This window comes from Condylura cristata, unplaced genomic scaffold, assembly GCF_000260355.1.
Source record: "Condylura cristata isolate star-nosed mole 26May11 unplaced genomic scaffold, ConCri1.0 scaffold00035, whole genome shotgun sequence".
NCBI classification, from domain to species: domain Eukaryota; kingdom Metazoa; phylum Chordata; class Mammalia; order Eulipotyphla; family Talpidae; genus Condylura; species Condylura cristata.
This window is the reverse complement of record NW_004567136.1, coordinates 6,728,300-6,754,107: the sequence shown is the minus strand read 5'-3', so window position 1 is coordinate 6,754,107 and position 25,808 is coordinate 6,728,300. Positions and strand designations below refer to the sequence as shown.

The window sequence follows — 25,808 nt, the reverse complement described above, 5'->3', positions numbered from 1 at the left end:
ACCCCACCCCACCCCCAGGTCCAGTCTGGGGCCCGGAAGGCACGTGGACGTGAGCAGCGCACGGGCCAGGATGGACCCTGTCTGAACACCCTCGTTCTAGAGAACGAAGACACAGCCAGATGAGGTGGAGAGCGGGGTAATTCTCTCCAGGAAAAAGCAGAGAAAGAAGCACTGGTGAGTTTCATTTTGCTTCCATACAGTTCCACATAAATATTCCCCTCAAATGAATCAACATACATTACGACTCAGCATTGAAGTTTTTTACTCTCCGAAGGTAATACAATTCTTCAGCTAAAACAGGGGTAATGAGACAAAATGGTTCTGAAAAGTACAATAGAAAAATACCGTTCACTGGTTTATTTTTCCAAATGAGCAATAGGCTATTTACAAACAAGCAGATCTCCAATGGTGAGTATTAAAATGGCAAGTCTATTACCGTTTGGAATCTAAATGAAAAAGAAATTTATTAAGGCACATTTGATCTGTGAGTTTAAAACAAACAAACTTTCTGGTGTCATGAACAGACTCAGTTCACTGCTGTCCCCAAAACACGCGAGCACCAAAATTGTCAAAGAACACTTAATATTTAGTAAAACGGTGAGGAATGTAAAAATTAAGGGGCGGGGGGAGCATTTTCGAAAGGAAATCTTTGGAGATCAGTTTACTGCAAATGAAACGTACTAAACATACCCCTGATACACATAAATACTAGTAACTAATAGGTACTCGAGAAATGGCAGCACTCTAAACAATGGCTATTAAATAAATTAAAGGTATTTCAGAGACAAAGGATAAAACAAAACAGGAGTTAAAGAATGGAAGACCTATCTCCACAAACAGTGCAGGACAGGACGAAGGGGCCAGAACAAGATCGGTTTCTTCCCCAATGTTGTCATCGGGGTGGCTTTGTTTAACTTGCGCCCGTCAGATCTGTTAGAATTCTTCTCTGCCATTCTAAATATTAACATTTAAAAGACAGAAAATGCCCAGTCCTCCCTGAACTTCAGCGCCAGGTCTGTGCAGGCCACACAGAGAAGCCAGGGCTCCGCCTGAGCTTTCCATCTCTTGCTTCGCAAACCCTGCGAGCCCACAGGAGCACAAGCTTGTGGGGGAGAATCGACTTTGGAAAGCTCTCCTGAGGCGATGACACGGCTACTGTCACATCTCCTTTACTAGGGGAACACTACATGGCTTTAAAACAAAATCGTGGTTAAAAAAAAAAATAAAAAAAAAAAAAGACAAAGGTAGAATCTGTGCAAAGTTAACAGTTACAAGAAAACATTTACCACAGTTACAGTGTCTTGTTACAATAATACTTTGCAGGAAAGTTCATGTTTACGGCCATAGGGCTGTAGCAAAGGGATCTGAAAGGAACTGCTTTTGTTTTTGTTTTGTTTAAAAGTGTCCATCGGGTACATTTCAAGTCATAATTAAGCGGGTCTGCTACATAACATCCAGCAAGAAATGTGCTCAAAGGCAAACATGATCACATTTTTGTTCAAAAAGCTCAATCTCCAAAGAGTCCTTTGTAAGAAAAATCACGTGTAAAATATAACCTCATATGGACTTCAAAAACTGATCATACAAAAAATTTCTGAAAAATAAATTAGATAATTAAAAATGTCTTTTCCAGCAGGGCTGGACATCAGGCTGTCCTCACTGAGCCGCTATTATTGCTGCTTTTACTGTAACCGGGGTCGTTTTTCTCCAGCCACATTTCTGCCAGCTGCTGCGTGGACCCATACGTTGAGGCTTTGGACCCCAAGCACATTTTGTACTGTCTGGGATCAAGATTGGGATCGCAGAAGACAGGGTGGTGGACGTGGACCACCCCGACCTCTTGGCTTCTAAACGTCTTCAGCCCTGCCTGGACCACCTTGTTGAAAAGGTCCACGTCCTCCAGCCCCCACCCTTGGATGGAAACATCAAAGCCGCCTACTCGGACGAGATCCCCCTTATAAATGCAAGTAATGCCAAACCCATAGTTTCTCCAGAAGCCCGTTTTCTGAGTAAAGGCAAAATGGTTGTCACTGGGAACTTTCCCACTATAAACAATCTTTGGATCGTACTGGCTGAAGATGATGGGAAAATATATTTGTTGGCCCAGAACAGTATTTGCTCGACATCGCTGAAGGAATTCTGTAGTAAACACCAGGTCGACGTCACAGAAGAAGAGCAAAGATTCGTTATGAAACTGGGAAGATCCCACTTCGAGAGCCAGCGCTCTGGAGAACTCTCCAGACACAGGCAGGATCTGCATGTCGGCTTTCGGGTACTTGGCGCGGTAGTCCCGCATGAGTTCGACTTGTTTGGCCTTGTCGGGGTTGGAGTCGGAGTTAAAAAGGAGGACGACGAGCCTGACGTTCTGGTTTGGGATGAGACAGGTCTTCTCGAAGTTCCCCATAAATCTCACAAACATGTCAAAACGTCCAGACAGCGGAATCAGTATGTTTATCTTTTTCTCTCTGGGCTCTTTATACTCACTCTTGGACCCGGGGAGCTGAAAGGGAACAAGCTTCTTCAGGGAGTCGGAGAGGAAGGACAGGGACCCGGACTCCCGGTTAATCTTGTTGGCCAGCTCCCTGGCGTCCAGCTCCTCGTGCTCCACGAACTGGACCCTGCTGAAGGTCTGCTGGAGGTAGGCGTGCCTCCGCACGGGCACCGTCATCTTCTTGCCCTTGTGCCTCTTGTACAGCAGCAGCAGGTCCAGGATGTACTCGGCCCCGTACATGGGGTTCACGCGCCGGTAGCCGTACTGGATCTCCTTGAAGTCGATGATGCGGCCCCGGGTCTTGGCGTTGGCGTTGATCATCTCCATGACCTGCATGACAATGTCGTCCAAGGCCTCCCTCTGGGCGGAGTCCATCCCCCTCCGCGGGGGCTGGCCATCGGCGGCAGAGTACAAATACTTCCCGGTCAGAAACTCCCACTCGAGAATCTCCTCCCGCTGGCGGGGCTGGAACCTCATAAAGGAAGGGGGGAGCCCCAGCTGCAGGTCCTCCTTCTGGACCTCGGTGTTGCTGTACCTGCTCATCAGGACAATCTCTCGGTGCAGCTGGATGGTGCGGTGGCGGAGCTCGGCGATCTTGCGGCTGAGCATGTAGCTGTGGAGCCGGTACTGGTAGGGGGGGTTTTTGTTGGGGTGCAGTGTGATGGCTCGGTGGATCTTACTGTTATGGAGGTCTCTAATGTACCCCTTTTTGTTCTGTTCATAATTCTCATAAAAAAGCTGCTGCATCTGTTAAGACAAAGAAAAGATTGCTATAGAATTGTGTGACTGTCACGCTGTTCTTGTATTTCTTTTCATGTCTGCACACTATGAACATAAAGAACAAATCCTCAATATTTCTAAATGGGCCACAGTTCAAAGAACCTAAGTGAAGCTCTATCAATGGCAGCCTATAGCTTCATAGATAGGAACTGGAAAAAGAAACAAAACCTCATTCAGAACCAGAGCTGGCCAAAGGAATGTTGCAGGCAAACAATAATGAAGTTTCCCATTAAGAAAAAGTGTAACCTTGGGGTCACAGTGCACCAAGTCAGCACGCCTGGCAGACATATCAGCCCAAGTCCCCCGGCCCTGTGAAAGGGACCTGGGGTACAAAGGACCTCACAGAACACCAATCACCAGGGGAGGGTGCCCCCGACCTGCAGCTGCACACCATGGCCACTCCGCCCAGGAACCAACCACACAGGACCCACAAGGAGAATTCGGGAGCAGAACCCAAGTCCCGGATTAGAGCTACGTCGGGGAGCTGAGGAGGAATAGAAGCCAGCCTGCAGGGGCAGGCCTGCCGCGCACAGGGCCGTGCTGGCTCCAGGCTGTGCCAGGGCGCCGGAAGAGCTCTGGAGGTTCTTTACAGACGGCTGGTGTGTGCCAGGAGGGCGTCCCCCAGCCTTGTGTGCAGCGGGGCAGGGTTAGCTCGCTCACACCTGTGCTCACACGAGCACTGCCACAATGACGGGCGGAGCCAGAAGGGGCCCACGTTCTCCCCAACTCTACCTCTGAGCTTGACACAGGCTTACAGGGACAGAGCTTTAGGCCCGTCAGCCAAAAGGGCTCCCTCAGGGTAGGGAGGGAATACACTCGATTCCCAGCACGCTCAAGCAAAGATGAACATTTACAAGTCTGGAACGAAGACTAAAAATGTGCAAAACATTAAATAAAAGTAACCTCTAAGATTGGCATCTGTTAATTTAGTCTTATTTCACGTGTGGTTCGGTTTTGGTTCTTGTCCAAATGCGAACTCTTGGTAAGTGTGAAATGCAATTGGACTGGGTACAGCTGTGGGCAGCTTTCGTTTTGTCTCGTTCTTCTGGAACCACTGCAGATACCATCATAGCAGAAAATACAAGTTAGCATTTTCTTTCTAACACTGTAAGTTACCAATAAATTAGTAAGTCAGAAAGATGGAAAGGCATTCCAAAGAATGGCTTAACAGAAAAAGCACAGCCCAGCCCTCCATGGAGCTGAGCCTGATGGACGTGACCACCTCGAACTTGGCGTCCCTCGTGGGTACCTGAGGCCTGGTCTTGGAGCAGGAGCCAGCGGGGAACACACCTCTGCAGGTGTCCTGCTGCCTGACTCTGCGTCCTACATCATCAGTGACCCACACAGGAGGTGTGCAGATGGCGGTCGCCACTGAAAATTTTCTGAATTTTGTAATTAATCAAAAGGGAAAAGTTTAAAGAATGAAATCAAGACACCAGGCTAAGTGACCCTGCAGAACTCAGAACTGGGCCTTTTCTGTGCATGAAGAGGCACTGTGATGCCCCAGGCCAGGGACGTGTCACACACACGCACACGGTGTCTGCCTCTCTGAGCCACTACACTGTGAACAGTGGCACGGACATTTAAGATTTAAGATTCTACGGGAATTTAAGGTTCTACGGGAAAACCCACTTTTAGAATTTAGAAACTATGGGAGCGCGAAACTCTTAACACTTGGCTGAAGTGGCCTGAAGCAAAGCTGCAGCCTGGGGTTTGCTGAGCGGCCTGACACCTCTCGAGTGCTGGCAGGCTGGCCGGCGTGTAGTGATGGGAGCATCAAAGTGAACGCCTGCAGGAGAAAACAGGCGCGAGCTCTTGGACTTCCAATGTCCCGTGACAAGGGAAACAAAAGTACGTCGAAATGAAGCTTTTGCACAAAGAAATCACTGCCAAGATGAGCATGGAACTGAGTGGAGAAGATATTCACAAATCACCCTTCTGCCAAGGGCTAATACCCGAAACTCATGACGTGCTCGCACGACTCAACAGCAAAAAGCCTCCCGCAGGAAAACAATGACCTGGTCAGACGCGTGTCCCAAGAAGATGCTCACACAGCCAAAGGCCGCCAGATGCTCGCCACCCCTTGCAGTGGGAACGCAAATCAGAACAGCGACGCGCCACCGCCTCGGGGAGCAGCAGAGACGAGAACCAGCGCGGGCGGGGACGTGGCGAGCGCGTGTGCGCGGCCGGCGGGGGGGTGACGGGGCAGCACCCAGCGGCGGCCCCTGAGAGGCTGGTGGCGCCACCGCAGCAGGAGCTCTGAGGCCCTCCCTGAAGCGACCCGGGGCACACCGGTGAGGGAGGAGGGCCGCTTCCCGCTCCCAGCAGCACCCCGGCGCAGCGTGGGGCGCCCGAGACGGGGCTGGGAGGGCGGCTACTGTCCACTCTCCGACCGCGGCGCCACAGCGTGGAGCACAGCTACTTTCCATGTGTGTTTACGATCATGTTTCCCCACCGCCTGCTTCCACGTCCGACCTTGTAGCAACGGGCTCGAAGCAGCGGCACCCGGCGCGGCCCTCCACTTCGGGAAAGTCCGCACGCAGACGCCACTGGGCCCGGGAACTGCTTCCCCGCCCGCAGGCTGAGGCTGAGGCGCGTGCTGTCCTCTCTGAAGGGGCGGCCAGGCAGGCCGGGCCCAACAGGTGTCCTCGCAGGACTGGCCTCCCAACTCTGTTCCGGAAAGAGTGGCAAAAACGGGCTTCCTGCAGTACAAAGTGCAGGAGAGAGTAAATCTGCAAAGAATAAGCCATGCAGGAGAGAGTAAATCTGCAAGGAATAAGCCATGAGGGTGCGGTGGGCGGGCGGTGCTCCTGAAGCCTGGGGTCCTGGGAGTGAGGGAACCGAGAGGCACTGAACAGACAGCACGCGTGGACGCCGGAACGCCCCGAGGTGGGAGGCGCTTTCAGCAGAGAATTCTGTGCCCAGCCAACTGGGGTGGGGGCAGGGGGGGCATGTTCAAATTCAAGGACTCACTGCTGCCTCGCATTCATTCTCCCTCAAGAAGTTAGAGGTTGTGCCCCTCAACAGTGAGGAACTAGGTCTGGAAAAGGTAACACAGAACACAGTTAACAAGACACAGAAGAGCCCAGTTAAGCAGCTCAAGGAGGTTCCCCGGAAGAGTATGAAGTGTGGTTGTGTCCCCCAGACTCACATGCTGAAGCCCCGAATTCCTAATGGGATGGCTTTAAAGATGGGGAGGTAACTGAGGTCGGATGGGCTCACGAGGTGAGGAGCGTGACGACTGGCTCGGTGCCCCCTTTTAGGTGAAGGAACCAGACGCGCTCCCCACCAGCAGCAAGGAGGTCTCTAGAGACCAGGAAGAGGCCCCCAAGGACCAACCACGGGCACCTGACTCCCGCTTCTAGCCTCCCGCAGGCCAGGGGAACTAGTGAGAAGGAGAAGCACGCAGGAAGGGCTTTGTCTCCCGAGGACAGCTCAGCCCGGCTCAGCCCGGCACATTACCCGGCCCTCGGCAGACACCTGGTGAATGAGAACAAGCTGTCTTTGAGCACAAGAATCAAGAAGTCGTTGAACGATTCCAGTGCAGAAGAGGCAGCGGCAGGGAAGCTGGCGGGGCAGCGCCTTGGTAACGGACAGGGCACGCGGGCTGGCCGGCCTGACCGGCAGGGGGCGCGTTCCTCGGCCAGAATGTTTTCTCAAATGTAAAACTCGGCAGCACATATTAAAAATACATATTTTTCTAGGCAACAGATGTAGCTGTCTTGTTCTTGACTACCTAGAAGAGCAAACATGACTGCACACTTTATTCCTGGCCACCCAGAGCCCACATGCGGGCGCGGTCCAGTGGGCACCCCTCCGGGGCACGCAAGTCCTCAGGCGTGACTGGCCGCTCCTCACAGACTTGCCGGGACACCGTGTTCCCACACACTTTCAGGAATACATTTCTCAAATGCTGCAGAGGCTGTCTGGGGCCGCTGCTCTCCCGGTGGCTGACGGTGGGCACGGCGACCGGGAACACAGACTGTGTGTGCCGCAGGCACGGAGACGAGAGGAGAGGATTACTAACGCGTTTGTGGAGGCCTGAAAACCCCTTGGAATCCTCACAGACGGAGAATTTTAGACTATAGTAAACTTGTTGTAGGCACCTCTGGCTCAATTCCAAAGTCTAACTGAAAGAATGTTGTGTTATAGCCCCTTTTTAAAAAACGAAAATCTATTGCAAAATAAGAGAGTGAGTGCGTGCATGTTTGGGAAAGAGAACAACTTATTTTATTAAAAATAATGCAAAGTTTATGCCTAGACTGGCTGGTGCCCTCCTCCCCCCACCCATGTTAACCCAAAGGATTCACTTAACACACCAATTAATGTTACAACATGAATGTTCTAAACAAAGAACTTACCCTACCCGCCTAACAGACTGGACAGGATGGCTGTGTCGGACAAAGCTCCCTTTCTAAGGGGACAAATGCACTCCTCAGACTTTCCAGGTAAGCCCACAGAAGGTAACAGGTGAAGGTGACACCAAGACCCTACCCAGCCTGGATCGTGTAACCCACCTTCGGTCATTTAGCATTTCCCCTCAACTTCTGTATAAAGGCTATTGAAAATACCTTTGCTGTGTAGATAGGAAAGCTCACGTTTATAAAATGGGAAGCAAAAGAAGGAAACAAAGTAATGCACACGGTTTATTTCATAACCACCAAGTTATTCTTTGCTTTAAAAAAATGCACCAAAGCTTCAATTTACAGCACCTATCAAACAGCCATTTTTAATCTTTGTTCTAAACAGTTCCCTCATAATCTTGGACTCCAGCAAAACCATCTCCCTTACTGTGAGAGGCCTCAGGCTCTGAGTCAATCTGAGCGGGCTAATAAGTATCAAGGTCACACTCTTCCCAGGAACTCCAGGTCCAGCTGGGAATACCCATCAGCTACCCACAGTGAATCTTCAATTAACAAATACGTTTTATGGTCTTCATTAGCAACATCCCCCGCAATGCAGGCCAACTTCTCTGAAGCCACATTCTCCCCAGTAACTGTCTGCTTTAATATCCATCACACGCACATCTCAGCCACATCAACAGACAATCACGGCTCCGAATGGACAGCTACTCCTAATTCTGATTCACACAGTGCTTCAATTCATTACAGAGAACTTGCTTTCTTATCCATTTACCTGAAAACTAGCTCAAAGATCTGGGTGACATAAATATCAGAAGTCACAATGGATAGTAGTTTCAAAATAACCATATTCCCAAGCTTTAGCTCTTTAACATTATTATCTATTAGGAAATCCAGATTTGTTTGTTGAAGAAGGAACTTATAAGATCAGAGGGAGACAGACGGCAATGAGGCCAAGGCACAGCACAGAGTGGGCAAGTCCTCCGCTCTCGGGCACAGGCTGACTCCACGGGGCCCTGCTAGCTGTCGCCACGTTAACTTTCTGTAGGTTTTACCAATGTTCATGCAGTTAAATTCAAGGTCTGGCTATTTTGTATTTTAAAGTCTCCAGTCATAAAATTGTATGCCACAGCAGTTAAGCTGGGTCGCTAGTGGTTGAAAAGTGGGAGGGAAACTACAGGAATGCGTCTTGAACAGCGTCAAATTTTGAAAATAAAGACCTTTGTGAGACCTCCGACATACTGCACAATGACTGAGAATTAAACTTGACAAGTAAAACAAGAGCTGCGGGGAGTAAAGGACGAGACTCTGAGTGAAGGTGCTGAACTCAGGGGTCTGAAACACCAGCGCGGGGAGCCCCCAGCCACAGTCCGCGCGGCCACACTCGCAGGCCTGGAGTCTCACCTGCGGCTCCTCAGCTTCAGAAAGCACCACTTCTCTGACACAGGAAAGGAATGAACAGGCAGCACGGTGAGGCACGAATGCCTGGGCACGGCGGTGGCCAGCACCAGGCGGGGCGCTGGGGCTGCTCGCGGACTCTGCCTCCGCCTCCCAGCCCGACTGCACCGCAGGTGCCTGGGCCCGTGCCCACCGGCCCCTCCGGCACGTCCCCTGTCACGGTGCCAGCCAGTGTGGGGCCATGTGCCCGCTCCCACACTGCTCAAGAAAATCTACAGGACCCCCTGGCTGCAGCTGAGGGGCTCACCAAAACGCGAACCACAGCAAAATGAAACTGGAAGGTGAGCTGACAGGAACAAGTGGGGGTGCAGCGGCCTGGGCCTGGGGGACAGGGATGCAGGGCAGAGGCCCAGGGCCCTCAGGTCAGTTCCGTCTGCTCACTCCGCCATGGTCTACTCTGCTGTAGGCAAAACAAAACCTTCTGGGAATACACTACACACTATACTTCTTATGCTTGCGGGAAAAGGAAGGTGGAAATGAAATGCAGGTGATTAACAATTCACAGAAAGATGCGTTGTCCTCTGAGACATTAGCCAACACCGAAAAGCTCCATATGACTACTATGAAACCATGCCCCCCAGTACCCCCCGCCCCAGTACACGCTAATTTAATCCTCATCATTTAAAACCCATGGAGGGCAAAGTAACTTTTTGTTCCAGGCGCTGCACATAGCTAAATGTCTAACAAATAACTGCTGAATAAATGAATGGGTAGGTAGGTAGGTAGCACTCCCATTTTACAGAGGACAAAAATCAGGAAACTGTCCGGGTGCCAGCCCTGAAACATGAAGAGAAACTTTACACTCAACAAGCAGAAGCACTGCGGCCTTAGAAAAGCAAGCGCATGTCCAGTACATTCCTCTGCCTGCCCACCTGAGACACCCCACCCCACCCCCCCTCCTCATGATGCCGTCAGTGGGGCTGCCAGGCAGGCCAACCTCAGGTGAGACAGATGCACCCTCAGCTCAGCTCTCATTCCCCTGGCTCCCAACAAATGCAGCAAGAGCTACGAGATGGGACGCTGAAACGTGGCTAACCTGTACCTTCTTGTACCTCCCAAATCACCTACTTTCCTTACACAACCAGTCACTATAGTCCTCTGCTAGATAAATGTTAGGCAGAGATTAACCCTTCAGAGGAGCTTGATTTAAAAAAAAATGCATCGATTATCCCAAATCCCTCATTAATTTATGTGATTTTAGGTGTACATTTTAATGTTATAATCAGCAAGAAAGGTTTAAAACCCAGAAATGACTAGCATAAACTTTCTGACAAGGATGCAGATTCCCAGGAGCCAATGCTGATGAGATGAAGCATAAAGCCAAGAGGAGAATGGAAAAGCACCTCGTGAGATGTGCATGCAGGGCAAGGACTCCCTGGGAGGAAGACCTGTGACAGCACTGACCCCCCACACCCTAACTGCCCTGGAACGACCCCGCCCCACAAACCCGCTCCCAGCAGACAGCAGAGCAGGGCACTCCTGCGGGCGAGTGGGTGGGGGTGACCTCAACAATGAGATGCCAAGATACCGGGCCAACGGAGGGCCAGTGTCACTGCACCCAGCAGGGGTTTCCACACCTCCCCTCCACCCACTTCCTTCCTCTTCTGGTTACTTATGGGCAGCTACCGGCCTTGGCCCCGCACCAGAACTAAGTGGGATCTAAATGCCAGCCGCTGGCTTCTGAAGTGGAAATGACTCAACCGACTTTCCCGGCGCCCAGGGGTGTGATTACTGAGTCTCAGGCCGTCAAGCCAGTACCAGTAGGGGTGGCCGAGGACTCTCTAAGGTAGACGCCAACCCTGGTGAGGCCTAAGAATGGGTAATGTCTGTTTAGTTGCTGACATTCAGTTGCACACAAGTCATAGGTACTCTGAAAGGAAGTCACGAAAAGGTACATTTGGGGTAAAGCCACCTCAACAAATTAAGAGGGTTTGCTCCCGTTTCTCTGACTGTCCACGCGCGGCCACTCATTTTACACAGGTCCCTCAGGTGAGAAGCCATTATGTAGATTAAGTCACAACTTCAAAGTGTGTCAAAACCGCACTTTACATTGCGGCATTTGCTTAACGGCTAATGTAAAGGAATAACAGCCTATGTCAACTAAAGGCTAGAAGTATAATTTTTTCTGCATAAAAAAGCGTGTGTGTGTGTGTGTGTGTGTGTGTGCACGGGTGACTCAGTGATGGGAAACCCACAGGGATTACAATTGAGATGAAAAAAAAATGTACAAAATGATGTAAAAATAAACTATTATATTATAAAAAAAAAAGTGTGTGTGTGTGAGTGCGTGCACGCGTGTGTGTGTGCTGCTGGGGGAAACGTATTTCACAGACTCAATTTCAAATTCCATATTATCTTGACTCAAGTTAGTCTATACAAGTCAGTACATAAACGTAGCACACTAACTGGAACCCATAAACAGGACACTAGGAAGTATGAAAATGTCTTTCCAGCCTCCCGCCACCACAGCCTGCCCACTGCCCACTGGGCGCCAGGGGGGTGGGGGGGGAAAGCTGGGAGGAAGGGGGGGTTTGCCACACTATCTACCTTCACAGAAACCAGGGCAACTCAGAGTGCTCCAAAGAAAAAGGTAGTTACTACTCTTGCCCAGCTACCTGAGGGTTCAATTACTGTCAAAATAATTGAGAAAAGCCACAATATGTGATGTCACATAATGAGGAGACTGTAAGGTGTGGAAATAATAGCCCACACCAGCAACAGCCGTAACTTAAATACGAATGAACGCTCTGGTTTCTGCTGGGAAGTAGTCAAACAGGTGAAAATGTTACCTGGGGTGTGTGTAATCTCAGCGATTCACATCAACTACAGGCATATTCCTAAAAGGCAAAGGGCAGAAGTACTTTGGTTGTATTTTATAGTCTTCGTTTTACCTTACTCACAAGTAGGTAGCTAAAAAACAGCTAAAAACTACAAACTGCTCTATTTCTTCCCAGAGAAAGTGGCACTATCCAGCCTGAGATTCTCCCTCAAATTATTGAGCTACTGAATTCAAGCCCATTAATTTGTTTGCATAAACATCTGGTTAAGCCCAGCTAACTAATAACGAGGCACTTCCATGTTCCCCAAGTGGAAGTTTAATCACAAATGCATTTGGAAAGCTCGGTGTGACGGAAGGAGTAAAGCAAAAAGCCACACAGAGCACATTTAAAAAGGAGACCCTGGAGGGCAGCTGCCTCCTCGCCACTGATTTGCTGGTTTCATACAATTTGAGAATAATGCCAAACCTTTATATCACACTATTATAGCCAGAATTATTTCCATTCTGTAAAAAAAAAAAAAACACTATATAATTACACATAATATTAAATCACAATAGCATCAGACAATTCAGCAACCATAAAGCTAAAACCACAGACTCTACTGATGACCAGTTGCTACAGGCAATGATTCCCGCCAGTGGAAATGTTTATTAGAAGCCTATTTCCTATTTGGAGTTCATATTAGGCGCTTTTACCTTATAAATAAAATTAAATTGCAGTCCACAACTGAATTCCTTAAATACCTGGCCTTGGCACACTGCAGCCTGAGGAACAGAAGCAAGCCGCTCTGGCCCCAGAGGTCTCTCTGGCTCGCGAGGCGCGGCCTGTGGCCTGCCGGCTCTGAGCTGCCGGAAGGTGGGCTGGCTGGCAGTCTGCCCCAGGCCGGCTAGGTGTGGCCACTCGCCCACGTTCTCCAGCTGGAGCCCGAGTGGAGGCTTCCTACTCCCCTCCAGGCAGTGCTGCGACAGGATGGCCCCGCCTCCCCAGGCGCCAGCATGGGAACCTGGGCACTGAGGACCACACCGCAGGTGGTGGAGAAGCCAACCCCAACAACTGGCTGTGAGGAAGAGAGCCCCTGCGTCGCCGCCCTGGACTGCCATTCTGGGGATGCGCCCAGCCCTGCACCGCAGGGGTCTCTGCAGTGTGCTTGGCCCTTTTATTAGAAATGTGAGTTATAAATTTGCCTGCCGCTATGAAAGGTGGGAGCCAATGAACAAACTACTTAAATGCAACTGTGCAGGATAAGTAGCTCACCCAAAATCCTGCAGCAGCTGCTATTTCCTGAGCACCATTTTACATAGAATCCCGTGTCAGCTCGTGCCAGGCCTGGGTACTATTCCCATTTCACAGATGAGCCAGAGCTTTGAGAAACTGGATGGACAGACAAGCAAACGGTGAGCAGCAGCAGAGCGAAGACCTAACACACACATGCCAGTTACTGGAGGAGTCAGGGAACGAGGGCCCGTGGGCCAAAGTCGGGCCATTACTTGTTGAAAGTGCTGCTGGAACACGGCCACGCGCCCTTGCTTAATTACTGCCCCCTTGCTTAATTACCGGCTATGGCTGTTTTCATCACAACAGCAGGGCTGATCCATGGGACAGGCATCCTCTGTGGTCCACAGAACCCAAGATGTTTACTGGCTGGCCTTGGCAGCAAAGCCCACCGACGGATGCTCAGGCGTTGTTCACCAGGAGGGCGCTTCCGCGGGGTGGGGCGCGAGCAGGCCCAGCCTCAGCAACGCAGTCTGGGAAATGGGCGTCTGCTCTCTCCACGCAGCTCCGGCCATCCCCTCTCTCTACCCTGCCCACAGTTCCTGACCAAACTGACGCCTGCCTGCCTGACACAGGACACCCTGTTAACACCCATGCAAGTCTCACCCCTGGCTTCCTACCTTTTCAGGACAGACAGAACTCCTTCCCCCCAAAATTACAAAATAAGATTTTGTAATTTTATTTAGATGTGTGCCCTCCCTGGTGGCGCAGTGGGTAAGGATGCAGCACCGCAAGCAAGCCGGCCGCAGCTGCTCCAGTGCAAGTTCGATTCCCGCCCCGGAGGTGACCCACAGGGCGCAGCAGACCTCTCCTGACCCGCCCGCTGCTCCCCTCAGCAGTGGACTTCATCAGTCAGCCTGTCGTGCTCCCCACTCTGTCTCTGGTGAAGCCTCTCACTGCCCCTGCACCTCTGGCCTGTATCCCATTTCTGTTCAAATAAATAAATCTTTAAAATACACACACACACACAAAGTTAGCTGTTGATTAAAACTAGATGCTTTTGACTCAAGCTAAATTAGCAACCTGCAAGTACCAGCAGAAAAACACAACGCCCCTACCCAGCGCGCCTGCGCCCTGGGGCAATCATTCTACTGCTTTTGTGCATAAAAGGCAGTTTCAGTGAACTAAAAACAGACACGGCGCTCCCCGAAATAGAACCCTCAAGACCACAAACAGCAGCGTGTGTTCACTGTAACCCTGTCCCTGACCAGCATTACAGCTGCATCAGCGACTGGCAGCGGTGAGTCACAGCGCTCGGAAGCGCCCTTCCCGGAGCTGGGCGAGAAGTGACCGCTCATGCAGTTCATGTGAGCGAGACAAACCACCATCGTTTGTAATCACGTTATGATCCCACTTACCTCTGGAATCATCTCTTAAGTTTCAAGGTAGAACATTTGGCACCAAAAAAGCTAACTATAAACAAATTTATGGGGGCTGAGGGCTGTAACACCTTACTGACAGGTAAATAAAATGCACAGGAGATCGAGGTGGAGCCTGTGCTTTGCAGCTCCAGCCACGACCCTTGGGCACGGCCAGCCCAGCTGCGGGGTGGGGGGTTGCGCATGACAGGCCCTCCCAGGGCTGGTGTTGGGGAGGTGTGCAGTATTGGTGAGGCTGGGGGACCCTTTGAGGACTCGCTCGAATACAATAATGACACATGGTGAAAGCACAGCTGGCTGCTCTCTGCCTCTAGCTGCCCCCTCCAAATGGGCCAGAGGCCACACCAGCCAAAAGCAGTGCCCACCACTTTCCAAAGCTGCCAGCCTTCTGCAGCCTGGCAGCAAGGGTCTGGGCTCCAACCGCCCTGCCCCGCCTCTGATCCCGCGGGCAGTCTCTCCCTTCAGAACTCCGGCCCTGGAGCTGCCTGCTGGGAATCCACTGGAAAGAGCTGCTCGGCTCTGTGTACCTCGCAGTCCCCTCACATCCCAGCCCCCTCCACAGCCTCGCCCATGGCAGCTCTGTGGCAGGACCAGCAGGTCCCTTCTGCCAACCTCCCAGGTAATTCTGTCTGCCTGGGACTGAGCCGCCCCTGGAGCCTGGGTCTGGGGGCACCGAGAGGCCTGTGCACTTTGTGTGGCACAATGCCTCCCTGCCTGGTGCCGCCTGGGGCGTGCCCGTGGGGGTTGCGCGAAAGCATGTGAGGGCTGGGGGAGGTGTGGGGGAGAAGATACACAGTCTTAAACTGTTCTTGCACAACAGTGATTCTCCACAAAGAGCACACTGTGAGGTCATCTGAAATTCTGGTGTGTGGTCCCTGGCAAAAGCCACTATCTAAAGGCAGTAAAGCTGGTGTCTGGACAAAGGAAACTCAGGAAGAGCTGCCTGTTACCCCGCCCCACCCCACCCATGAATGTCAGCGTAAGGACCGACTCACTCACCTTGCGAACAGATGGCCGGCGCCTCAGCAGGCCAGCAGGGTGCTCGGCAGTCCCAGCCTCACTCCCTGGCCAGTCAGATGCACTCAGATCCCTTCCCAGCAGGATGCTGGGCAGTAGGGAGGGCAGAGTACTAAGAGGACCGCGAAGCACTAAGTGAAAGGGGTCACATCGCAGCCAGAGGTGACAGCTGTGGGTCACTGGGTGTGAGGTGACTAGCTGCTGCCTGGGGGCTCTGGTGGCCCTGGGCTGGTAGGAGCTGCCCTTCCCTTTTGTTCCAGTGACCTATTCTCAGGGCGACCAAAGGAACCAGACGGCTGGATGGGGCCCAGGAAAGAACTGGAAGCTGCCTTCAAACCCTGCCTGTGGTAAAGCGATCTCCAGGCAGCAGTGATCCAGCCAGGGCCCTTCACCCAGCTAAGGACAACCTCAGGCCTCTGGTGCATTTCAGCTTTCAAGCTGAGTGATGTCATGGGTCAGGCTGCATTCCATGAGCTTTAGCAACTTCAGGGGCGGCTGTGACAAGCTCTCCTCCTACCCAGAGTCCAGGGAGGGAGGGAACTGCAGTCTTGAGGCTGGGGAGTGAGGTCTTCAGGGGAGGCTGAGGGCACTTGTGAACACATAAAGCTCTCACGTGAACACTACCACCACCATCTACCATTTGACAGTTTTCAGAGTATTCAGGTAAGAGTCATCCATGGATGCTCAAGTTAATGGAGAACAGAGGAGGGATAAGATAGCTCATGGAGAAACAGGATCTCATGCCTTACAAAACATGCATTAACTACAAAGGGAAAATCAATCATTTCACAGTGGCGATACAGCCAGTGCTCAGTTAATCCTGCCTGCCGGGGTCACACTGATATGCCTCCTGATAAGACACATATCAGGGACCCTGAAACAAAGGGACAGTGGCTGGTGCTTTTGATAATGTCAAGGTCACAAAGAGCAAAGAACAGGCCAAGGGGTGCTTAAGAGACAGGTCAGCTAAATGCTGCCTGTGTCCCTGGCTGCACCCTGAAACACCTGAAGATGTTTGGTTTTGGTTTTCAGTTATGTTACCTTTTTTTTTTTTTTTTGGCGCTTTAGAACACTGGCAAAATATGAATTCTGTAGATGACAATATAACATCATTGTTCTCTGATTCTGGTTGCTGTGCTATTTTCATGGGAGTGAATACCTGTGTTTTTAGGAAATAAGCATCCAGGCAAAAAGGTACATTACGTCTGCAACTTATTCTCAAATAGCAAAGACATACAATGCTATGTATATATAAAGAGGAAAGCCATACAACAGGTGGCAAATGTGAACACTCAGGGTATCTGGGTGAAGGGCATACAGGATTTTACTATTCTTGAAATTTTTCTCAATCTAAAATTATTTAAGAAAAAATGTCAAAAGACTGGTTAAAACAACAGTAATGGTATTCTGTGATACTACATACTCCATTCGCCAACAAATAAATCATGAAATTAGAGGAGATTTCTTAAAGATTCTTTAGCTACTCAAGGAGATTTTCAGACATATAAAGCAAGACATTTTTTAATCTTAAACTGTCTTTTTCAGCCTAAAATTTCAGTATTTTCTCTTGGAGCTTCTTTAGCTACTCAAGGAGATTTTCAGACATATAAAGCAAGACATTTTTTAATCTTAAGCTGTCTTTTTCAGCCTAAAATTTCAGTATTTTCTCTTGGAGCTTCCTTTTCGATTTCATTTTATAAGAGCAATCAACGTGGCAATACCTCATACTCATTGAGGTTTCCTGGAAGAAAACCATTACTATTTCTGTCTCTAATCATCCTCTGTGCCTGCCTGCTGGGGAATGACATCCATTTATTACAGCCAACAGTTTACAGTGGCACCTACTCACTAAATCGCCACATACACTGGTGACTCAGGGGAGGTACTTATTGCTAGAAGCAGCCTGCCGTTATTTAAAACCTGGCCCTTGCATTTTCCTCTCCCATAAACCGCCCAGCCGCCAATCTATTCAGGTTCTACGCAGCTTCCTGATAGCTACAGAGACAATAGAGAGCACCACAACTTTCTTACCGCCCCTCCCTGAGAGACACTCAGCCTGAAGTATGCGTGAATCTCACTTTCCTGGGGTGGTGAGCGGCACTAACCTTTGGGCACATGGGCATACAACAAGCCCACCAAGGCTGGCAGGCTCTGAAGGGGGTTAGAGACTAACTTGCACCACCTCCCACCCCCAGGGTGGCACTGTTGTCTATTTCAAGTACCAACACCACTTAAAATTGGAGTGTTCAGGGGAGCTTGATTTCTGTTGGATGTTACAATGTGTTTGCAAGACTAACTGAGAGGTTTAATATTTCAAAGCCAAACCCAACTGCTTTTCCTTCTCTCGGTGGAGCCTCTGAGCAAAGAGGCATCACTTAGGAGACAGACTGAGGTCGCAAAGGCAGGCCGGGCCCAGTGGACCTGAGTTACACACACAATGGAAAAACCTAGCAGGTGATCCAGTCCCACATGTTTTGTTTTAAAGCATCGTTATCCATTAAAACAGCACAGGAGCAATGGAAACGCACCATGTCTCCTATGAAAACAGTTCAGAACAGAAGCCTTCCTGGCGGCTAACGTCACCCAAGCAGGACTTCAGAAGACAATGAACACTTACAGATTCCTTCCCTGAAAGAATGTGGTGTGTCAGAACAGTCAGTCACTTACTTACAGAAGCGAGAAAGCTGGGAGAACAGTGCTCTAGGCCACATGGTCAAGTGGCGGCAGAAAAGAAGAAAGAGTTAAATTTCTAAATAAAAGAACAGTTAATAACCTATGAAAACATTTGTTGTTTGCTCATTCTGTCCCCACAGAACTACTCCTGGTGGCAGAGAAGAGTGAATGAATATTCCCACAGTATGGGGGCGCAGAGCCTTAGAACAAGTCCTGGTACATTTATTCAATTTATACTCAGTTTCAGGCTTAAAAATTCACATGAATTTGCATGACACTCAATGACGCCTGTGAGTGTCCCACTGCTGAGGTCTTGTCCCTCTCCCAAACTTGATGCAGGACCAATGATCTGGGGAATTTCGGCCGGGATGGTCCTGACACCACACACCCTTGCACATCAGCACACACCTGGGTAAGCTTTTGGAGAAACCTGGGTCTAAAGTGAAAATTCTATTGAAAAGGAACAAGACCAAACCAAAAGAACCACCAAGCCAAAAGCAAACAAACAAAACCTAATAGGGAGCAACCCTAACGGGATATCTGAAATGAAAGTTGTCTAGTACATATTTGTAGAAATACACCATTTCTGACAAATGCTTTTTATATTAACACAGCATTTGATGACAAGAAGAAAAAGCACATTACCTAAAATGGGGATGAAAAACTATACCTCATTTTTGGCGGGGGGGGGGGGGATCTTTGGCTGCAAGAGCAAGAGAGTTACACCCATGTAACACTTCAGAAGGGGAAGAGTGAGGATCAAGTTCTCACTAGCTCGCCACCCACATGTGGAGGTCATCCCCGCCAAGGCAAGCAGGGCTGATGTGCTGGCTGGCTGTGGGCAGCTGTGCACATCCATTCTCTAATATCGCTTCAGTGTTAACAGAACGCCTCTCTTAAGTGAAGCATCAATCGGTGTCTAAATACATTAGCCTCTAAGAGGAAAATAGAAATGGTTAAGGCAAGACCTACTAGGTTTACGAATCAGAAGTAGACACCTAAAAAAGACAAAGTTGGCCATCCTCTGCAGAGTAACACCCGGAGAAAATAGATCTTCAAAGAGTATGCTGTCAACACAGAAATGTTCTAACTAAACTTACGAATTAATTTTTTAAAGTACTTTCAAAGGAAAGGTGATGCTTTTATGTGACAAAGTTAAGTATTACCCGGAAACAGATAATCAAAATTATAAAACCAATTTCAAAGTGAATTTAGGCTTCCTGACTCCCAACTCCCATCCACTTTTTTTCCTGAAGAAAAAAGCCACTAGTAGGGTCAAGAAAGGTAGGGTTCCACACAGGGATGCTTAGCAGCCTGAACAGAGTGAAAAGGGCATTATGTGGGGTGTTGAAGCAACAGGAGTGTGCTTGTGTAGGATGGAGATAAACAAGTAGACACATCTGAAGACGGTGGGAACTCAATGCCCAACTGTCTCAAAAGGGCAGTGAATGCCTTTCTGTTGGAGTAGCTCTCTGGACATCCGTGTGGAGTGATGGACACACACACACTTTCCTGGGTCAAGGCCAGCAAGAAGGGGATGCTGCTGGACAAACGTGGGGTGACTTAAACATCAGCCTCACATCTACCACTACAAAGTAATAGCACCTGAGTACAGCCCAGTGAATGAAACAGAAACGCAGGACTTTATAAACACACATACACATCACAAATCAGTGGCAAGAACTGCAGATTTCCTTACTCCCAACTAAATAAACGTAGAAAGAATTAAGAGAGCCACCACATGACAAAGGTCACAGCAGTAATCTAGTCAGAGCAGATATATCAACGGTTGCTGAAAGCAGTAGCTATCAGCTTGATGAGACACAGAAGGTTACAGATTCTCCAAGTGCTTTTCCACAATGATGCTCATTAATGATGAAAAAAAAAACAACCCAGTAACTTCAGTGGAGAAACCTGGCGGGCACCCCTTTAATCAAATGATCAAAGTTAATAACCCCAAAAGTGGACAAATTAAAATCATCAACTGTTAGAATAAGAAGAACACATCATTGTCTCTCTAATATTCCTGCTCCAGCTGCCTAATTTGGATCTTATCATGAAGAAATAAACATCCAAACTGATGAACACTGCACCACCTATAATCTCCCAGCCTGGAGGGCGAACTATTTCAGATTGGAAGTGATTCAAGAGAGACAGCTCTTAAAGCATTTAATAACCATATAATGAAACTCCAATTTATACAGGTGTGTAGAAAAATGACAAAGACACATACCTATGTGCCAGGATGATATTTCTGTTTTATGAAAAAGGGGTTAAGAAAAACCTTCATCACTGATGCTTAAGAGACTGGAAATTGTTATATAAATTCAATGCTCCACAGGGAAAAAACTGCTAAACACAAATCAGAAAGTCAGTTGCTATGCAACAATAATGAGATGTTTGCATGAAGTCAACAAAGGAGGGGAAAAAACAGTAAAAATGAGCTTTTCTATAATTCCTGTGTTAAATTTCCAGGATAGGCTATAAATAGTCAAGTTGGAAACTGCTCCAATAGAGGCATTTTCTTAAACATAGTGGTGTGTTTCAATTTACTGGGAGGTATAAGTGAACACAGCAGTAAGTTTAAGACAAGTGTACTGGCTGAAACTGGACTGTATTAAATGACAACTTCAATAGCAATTTCAACATAGAGGGTATAAAAGTTGCCTATAACTTCACAATTCAGACCTGTTAAGATTACTACAAGTTAAAATATTCATCAAGTTTCTCAGTCTTTGACTTATTGTCTAAACTTTCACTTCCTACCTCTTAACTGATAAAACCTTCTGAATGCATCTGATATTTCAGAACATTTCAAAGGAAAGAAAAAAAAAGCTCAAAAACAAGATCTGTTTTTAACTCAGGGAAAAGATTATATTGTACTTACTTATTAAATAGTTCGAGATCAGACTGTCTTACATTACTTAAGATATTTAACATTTGGCAACAAGTTAGCAAGAAAGGCATACTACAGCAAGAATTTTTCACAACACACAAGACATTTTAAAATGGTCAGTAGCATAGGAGGAGCCTGAAGGCTCTACCACATCTTCACACTTTGTCCTTTAGTCTGAAAAAACATTGCGGAAAAACTCACCCTGACATAACAATCAAGAAGTGCTGTAGGTTGAAATCAACTTTTCAAATCACAATGGTATGAAACTAGAAATCAAAAAAGGAGAAAACCACAAATTTATGGGGAATTAACAATGTTCTACTTAACTACTACTTCAAGGAGTAAAGTCAAAGTGAAAAAATATATACTAAAAGATGAGAAGAAATTAATCATCAGAGCCTTTGGGATGCAGGAAGAAGCAGTACTAAGAGAGAAGCTTACAACAATACAGGCTAACCTCAGGAAACAAGAGTCACAGATAAGAAATCTAAGTTCACACCTTAAAGGGACTAGAAAATGAAAAGCAAAACCAAATGAATAGATGAGGCAAAATAAAAACTAGAACAGAAATTAATGTAATGAGATCAAAAAGATAAACACTCAATGAACCCAACAGCTGGTTCTTTGAAAGAGTAACAAAACGAGCAAACCATTATTTTGTGAAATTCACCAAGAAAACAGAAAACATACACAGAAGTACCATGGATCATAAGAGAGTATCGAGAACAATTACACACAACAAATTGGACAGCCTGCAGAAATGGACAGTTTTAGAAACATACAATGACACATACAAACAACAGTCCAGGACTGAATTAGGAAGAAACAGCATACCTGAACAGAATAAAAGAAGCAGGAATAAAAACGAAAAAAGTGATCAAGAGCCTCCCTTAAACAAGAGCACACAAACAACGGATGGCTTCACTACTGAATTCCACCAAACTTTAAAAGAAAAACTAATACTCTTCTCAAAATCTTCCATAAAATTGAAAAGGAGGGAAAATGTTTAAACACCTTATGAAAAAACAACACAAGTCACCCAAGCACCAAACCAGACAGGGACATTACGACAAAAGAAAACTACTCAGACCACACCTCTGATGAACACAGATGCAAAGGTCCTCAAAACCTTGGCAAACTGAATCCAGCAAAAAATTCAGAAAATCATACATCATAATCAAATGAGACTTAGTCTAGGAATTCAAGGATGGTTCAACATACAAAAATCAATAAATGTGATACATATCAACAAACAGAAGCTCAATCATAAAGCCATCTCCGCAGACACAGAAACGCACTTGATGGCATTCAACATTGTTTTATGATCAAAACCCTCCACAAAAGGTGTACAGAAGGAATAGACACACCAACTTAATACAACTCAAATACAAGAAACCCATAGCCAACATCATATGCGTGATACCTCACCTCCAGGTAGCACACAGAACGCTATTAACAGCAGCCACGAACTGGAAACAAATGCCCAACCACTGATGAATGCATAAAAAAGATGCCACAGATACACAATGGAATACTAGTCAGCTGTAGGAAAGGATGGAATTTTGCTGCCTGCAACAAAATGGACAGACATAAGGAATTACGTTTAGTGAGTAACAGAAATGAGTCACATAGAGAGAGAAAACAGATTGAATAAAACAAAAGTAAATCTTTAGACAGTAAGACCAACAAGTAACAGAAGTGAGTCATATGTAGTATATAGAGAAAATAGATTAAACAAAACGAAAATAAATCTTCAGACAATAAGACCAATACATTTTTCCTTTCCCAGAAGGGAAGGGGAAAAGAAGACAATGTAATGGTGAAAAACAGACTTTGTAATGCGTGTGTGCCTGTACTGATATGTTCCACGTAATCTTAACTGTCAAGCTCACGGGGAAAAAAACCAAAAACTCAGTCCTTACTTCTTGGATCATACTACAGAATGACTGGGATTTGCACAAATTCCAACGGACGAACCAGGCGACACACTGGCTACACATGCCTTTGAGCAAATCAATGGTGGAGACCCTTAAAAGCCGTCGCTGTAATTACCTTGTCTCCCACACCGAACATTCAGTTTTTCCGTATAATGGCATATTAGTTTACCTGTCAGCTAATCAGGCAAATCTTAAAAAACTGTTAAAACCCCAAGGCAGTCCTCATAGAAGTGGCTGCATGCTGGATGTCTCCACCCCCTAAAATAAAATTAAACCAGCTGAAGTCCATTCATCTTTCTAGTCTAGTTCCTAGGACTACAGTCATGCTGAGCCATGTGTCATTTTCATAACAGGTCAGGCTCTCTCCCTACAACTCCTTACTTACTGTTCCCTTGCATGGGGTGCCCCACCCTTGTATGCTGGAGAGATCCTCTTTAGTGGGTGAGCAAGCTCTGGTAACAGTGCCACCCACAGGGACTTCTCCCTGCCACCCCAAGGCGTCTGTCTCAGGTTCCCTAGAACACCCTGTCCTGAGCCCTGTTAGAACTCTGCTCAGAGATGTGTGATTATGGTCACACCACTCTCTCCCCTGCAGTCCTACAGGCTGCTTGAACATAGGTTCTTGTTTTACTGTAACATCTCTGAGCTCCTGCCTGGCAAAAGGCGGGAAATGCTTTTTAAAACTTTTTGTCTGAACTGCTTCTGTGAGATGATTAAAATGTCACCTGAAAAATAAAAACTCCATCTCGGTAAGAAGTACATTCAATTAAATCACGGTCCCTCCATCCCCTAGGGCAGGAGGTGATGGACTCCACGTTGCAACGGTCCATGCTGGGAAAACGTAGAGAAGAAGAGCAAGCTCAGTGTGGCTCGGAGTCCTAGGGGTCCGCTAGGCCCCCCATGCCCATGCCTGCTGAACTCGCACTCATCCTTAAGACACCGCCCATGGGCTGCCCTGACCACTGCCAGGCCAGCTCTGCCTGCTCCACCTGCTGCCCTTCTCTGCACTCTGTATTAGGGACCCGCAAAGCCACAGTGGAGAGCCGCTTGCGAGCAGCTCGCCCGACACCCTAATGTCTAAAAACCTGGTAGGTGTGGCACAAGTCACAGGCGTCCTACATTATCTGTCTCTCCCATTAAATTCTACAATGACGAGGTCACTCACTAAGGTCAGCTAATGCGCCATGTACAGCAGCACCAACGTGGGGGTTTCGTTCCTATGATGACGGATTGATGTATGTCTCCTCGAAATTGTTCTCTACTTGTTAATATTCACCGAGGTATGAATGCGATCATCTTCCAGTTGTTGAGACTTGCCTTAAAAACTTCTGCCATCACGGCTAAGTGCTCACGTTAACATTCAAGATGCCTAAGGCACATGGACAACCATACAAAGCATGGAGGGGGGAGTAAAAATTGAACCCAATGCCAGAGAAGATCAATTCAACAATTTTCCATATCCTCATTATAGTCAAGCACAAACCTGTCCAAGCGTATGTTATTAAAGCGCAAAAATGGAAAGGGCCTCTTGTCCAAAGCCTAAACAGTCAGTACCAAGGGGAAGGCCGGCCCGGACAGTAGTGGCGAGCTGAACACCGCTTCCCAAAGCAAGAGCGAAGCTGCGCACCTACTGAGTGGCTGAAGTCCAAGGCCCAGCAGCTGCCTGGGAGGTGAGCGCCACAGGGCTTTCCTTCACACTGGCCGCACGCAGGTGCAGACTGGCAGGACGGCGCTGAGAGAGGCAGGCTGGCGGCCCCTGACGGAGAAACAGTCTCACCACGCAGCCCAGCAGCCACACTCCTAGGCGTTTGCCCAGCTGGTTAAAAAACTTAAGTGCATGTATGATCATGCAAATCTACAGTCAGAGTTTATTTTATTTTTTAAAGACTACTTATGCATAAAAGAACTGGGGTACAGGCCAGAGGTGCAGGGAGTGAGAGGAATCACCAGAGACAGAGCAAGGAGCAGAACAATTGACTAAGTCCACAGCTGAGGGGAGCAGCGGGTGGGTCAGGAGAGGTCTGCCGCGCCGTGTGGGTCAGATCTCTGGCCGGGGACTGAACTGAACTCGTGCTGCAGTGACGGCGGTTAGCTATTCATAGTGCTGCACTTTAACCCGCTGCACCACCAGGGAGGGACCCCAAAGTTTATTTTAAAACAAAGACAAGCAAAACTTTTTTTCTACTCATCATTCTGTAAGCCACCAAATCTTATGATTCTCAAGGTGTGGTCCCTGGACTAGCAGTAACAGCAGCATCTATACGCTTGTGGAAATGTGACTGTTGACCCCAACCAACTTGCTCAACCAGAGTTCTCTCAGTCCCTCAGGGGACCGATGCATCCGAAGCCGGCGCACATAGTGGCTCTGATCTCTGATAGTGGCTCTGATCTCTGATACACAACACAGCTGGGCCTGAGAATCAGGCCATGCTCAGCTACTGGCCAGTAGACCACACTTGAGAATCACTGCTCTAGTCAAGAGGCAAGGTCACTGGTGAGTGCTGCAGGTGTTAGCAGTCCACACCCGACAAAGAGAAGGTGCCACAGGGCACTGTCACATGCGGTTGCGTATCTGAGTGAGTGTGTGTCTGTGTCTCTCCTGAGGCTGCTGCAGCAATTCAGCACACCCTGGGTGGCTTGAAACTACAGGTTTGAACTCTGCAGGGCCAAGCTCGCAGGAAGAACGCCCCTCCCCCACCGTCTTTTCCCATTTCTGATGACGCATTCCACCACCACTCACACAGCTCCCTTGTCTTCTGTCTTC

The 25,808-nt window shown here is 48.2% G+C and overlaps 1 protein-coding gene across 1 annotated transcript in view; it reads right to left on the bottom strand.

The window, feature by feature from the left end:
- Positions 1–245: 245 nt before the first annotated feature.
- Positions 246–25,808, bottom strand: part of CHSY1 (chondroitin sulfate synthase 1) — a 49,747-nt gene continuing 24,184 nt past the window's right edge. The window contains exon 3 of the mRNA XM_012732655.1: positions 246–3,238. Within this exon, the coding sequence (XP_012588109.1) occupies positions 1,646–3,238 (1,593 nt within the window). The 3' untranslated portion in view covers positions 246–1,645. The remainder of the gene's footprint in view (positions 3,239–25,808) is intronic.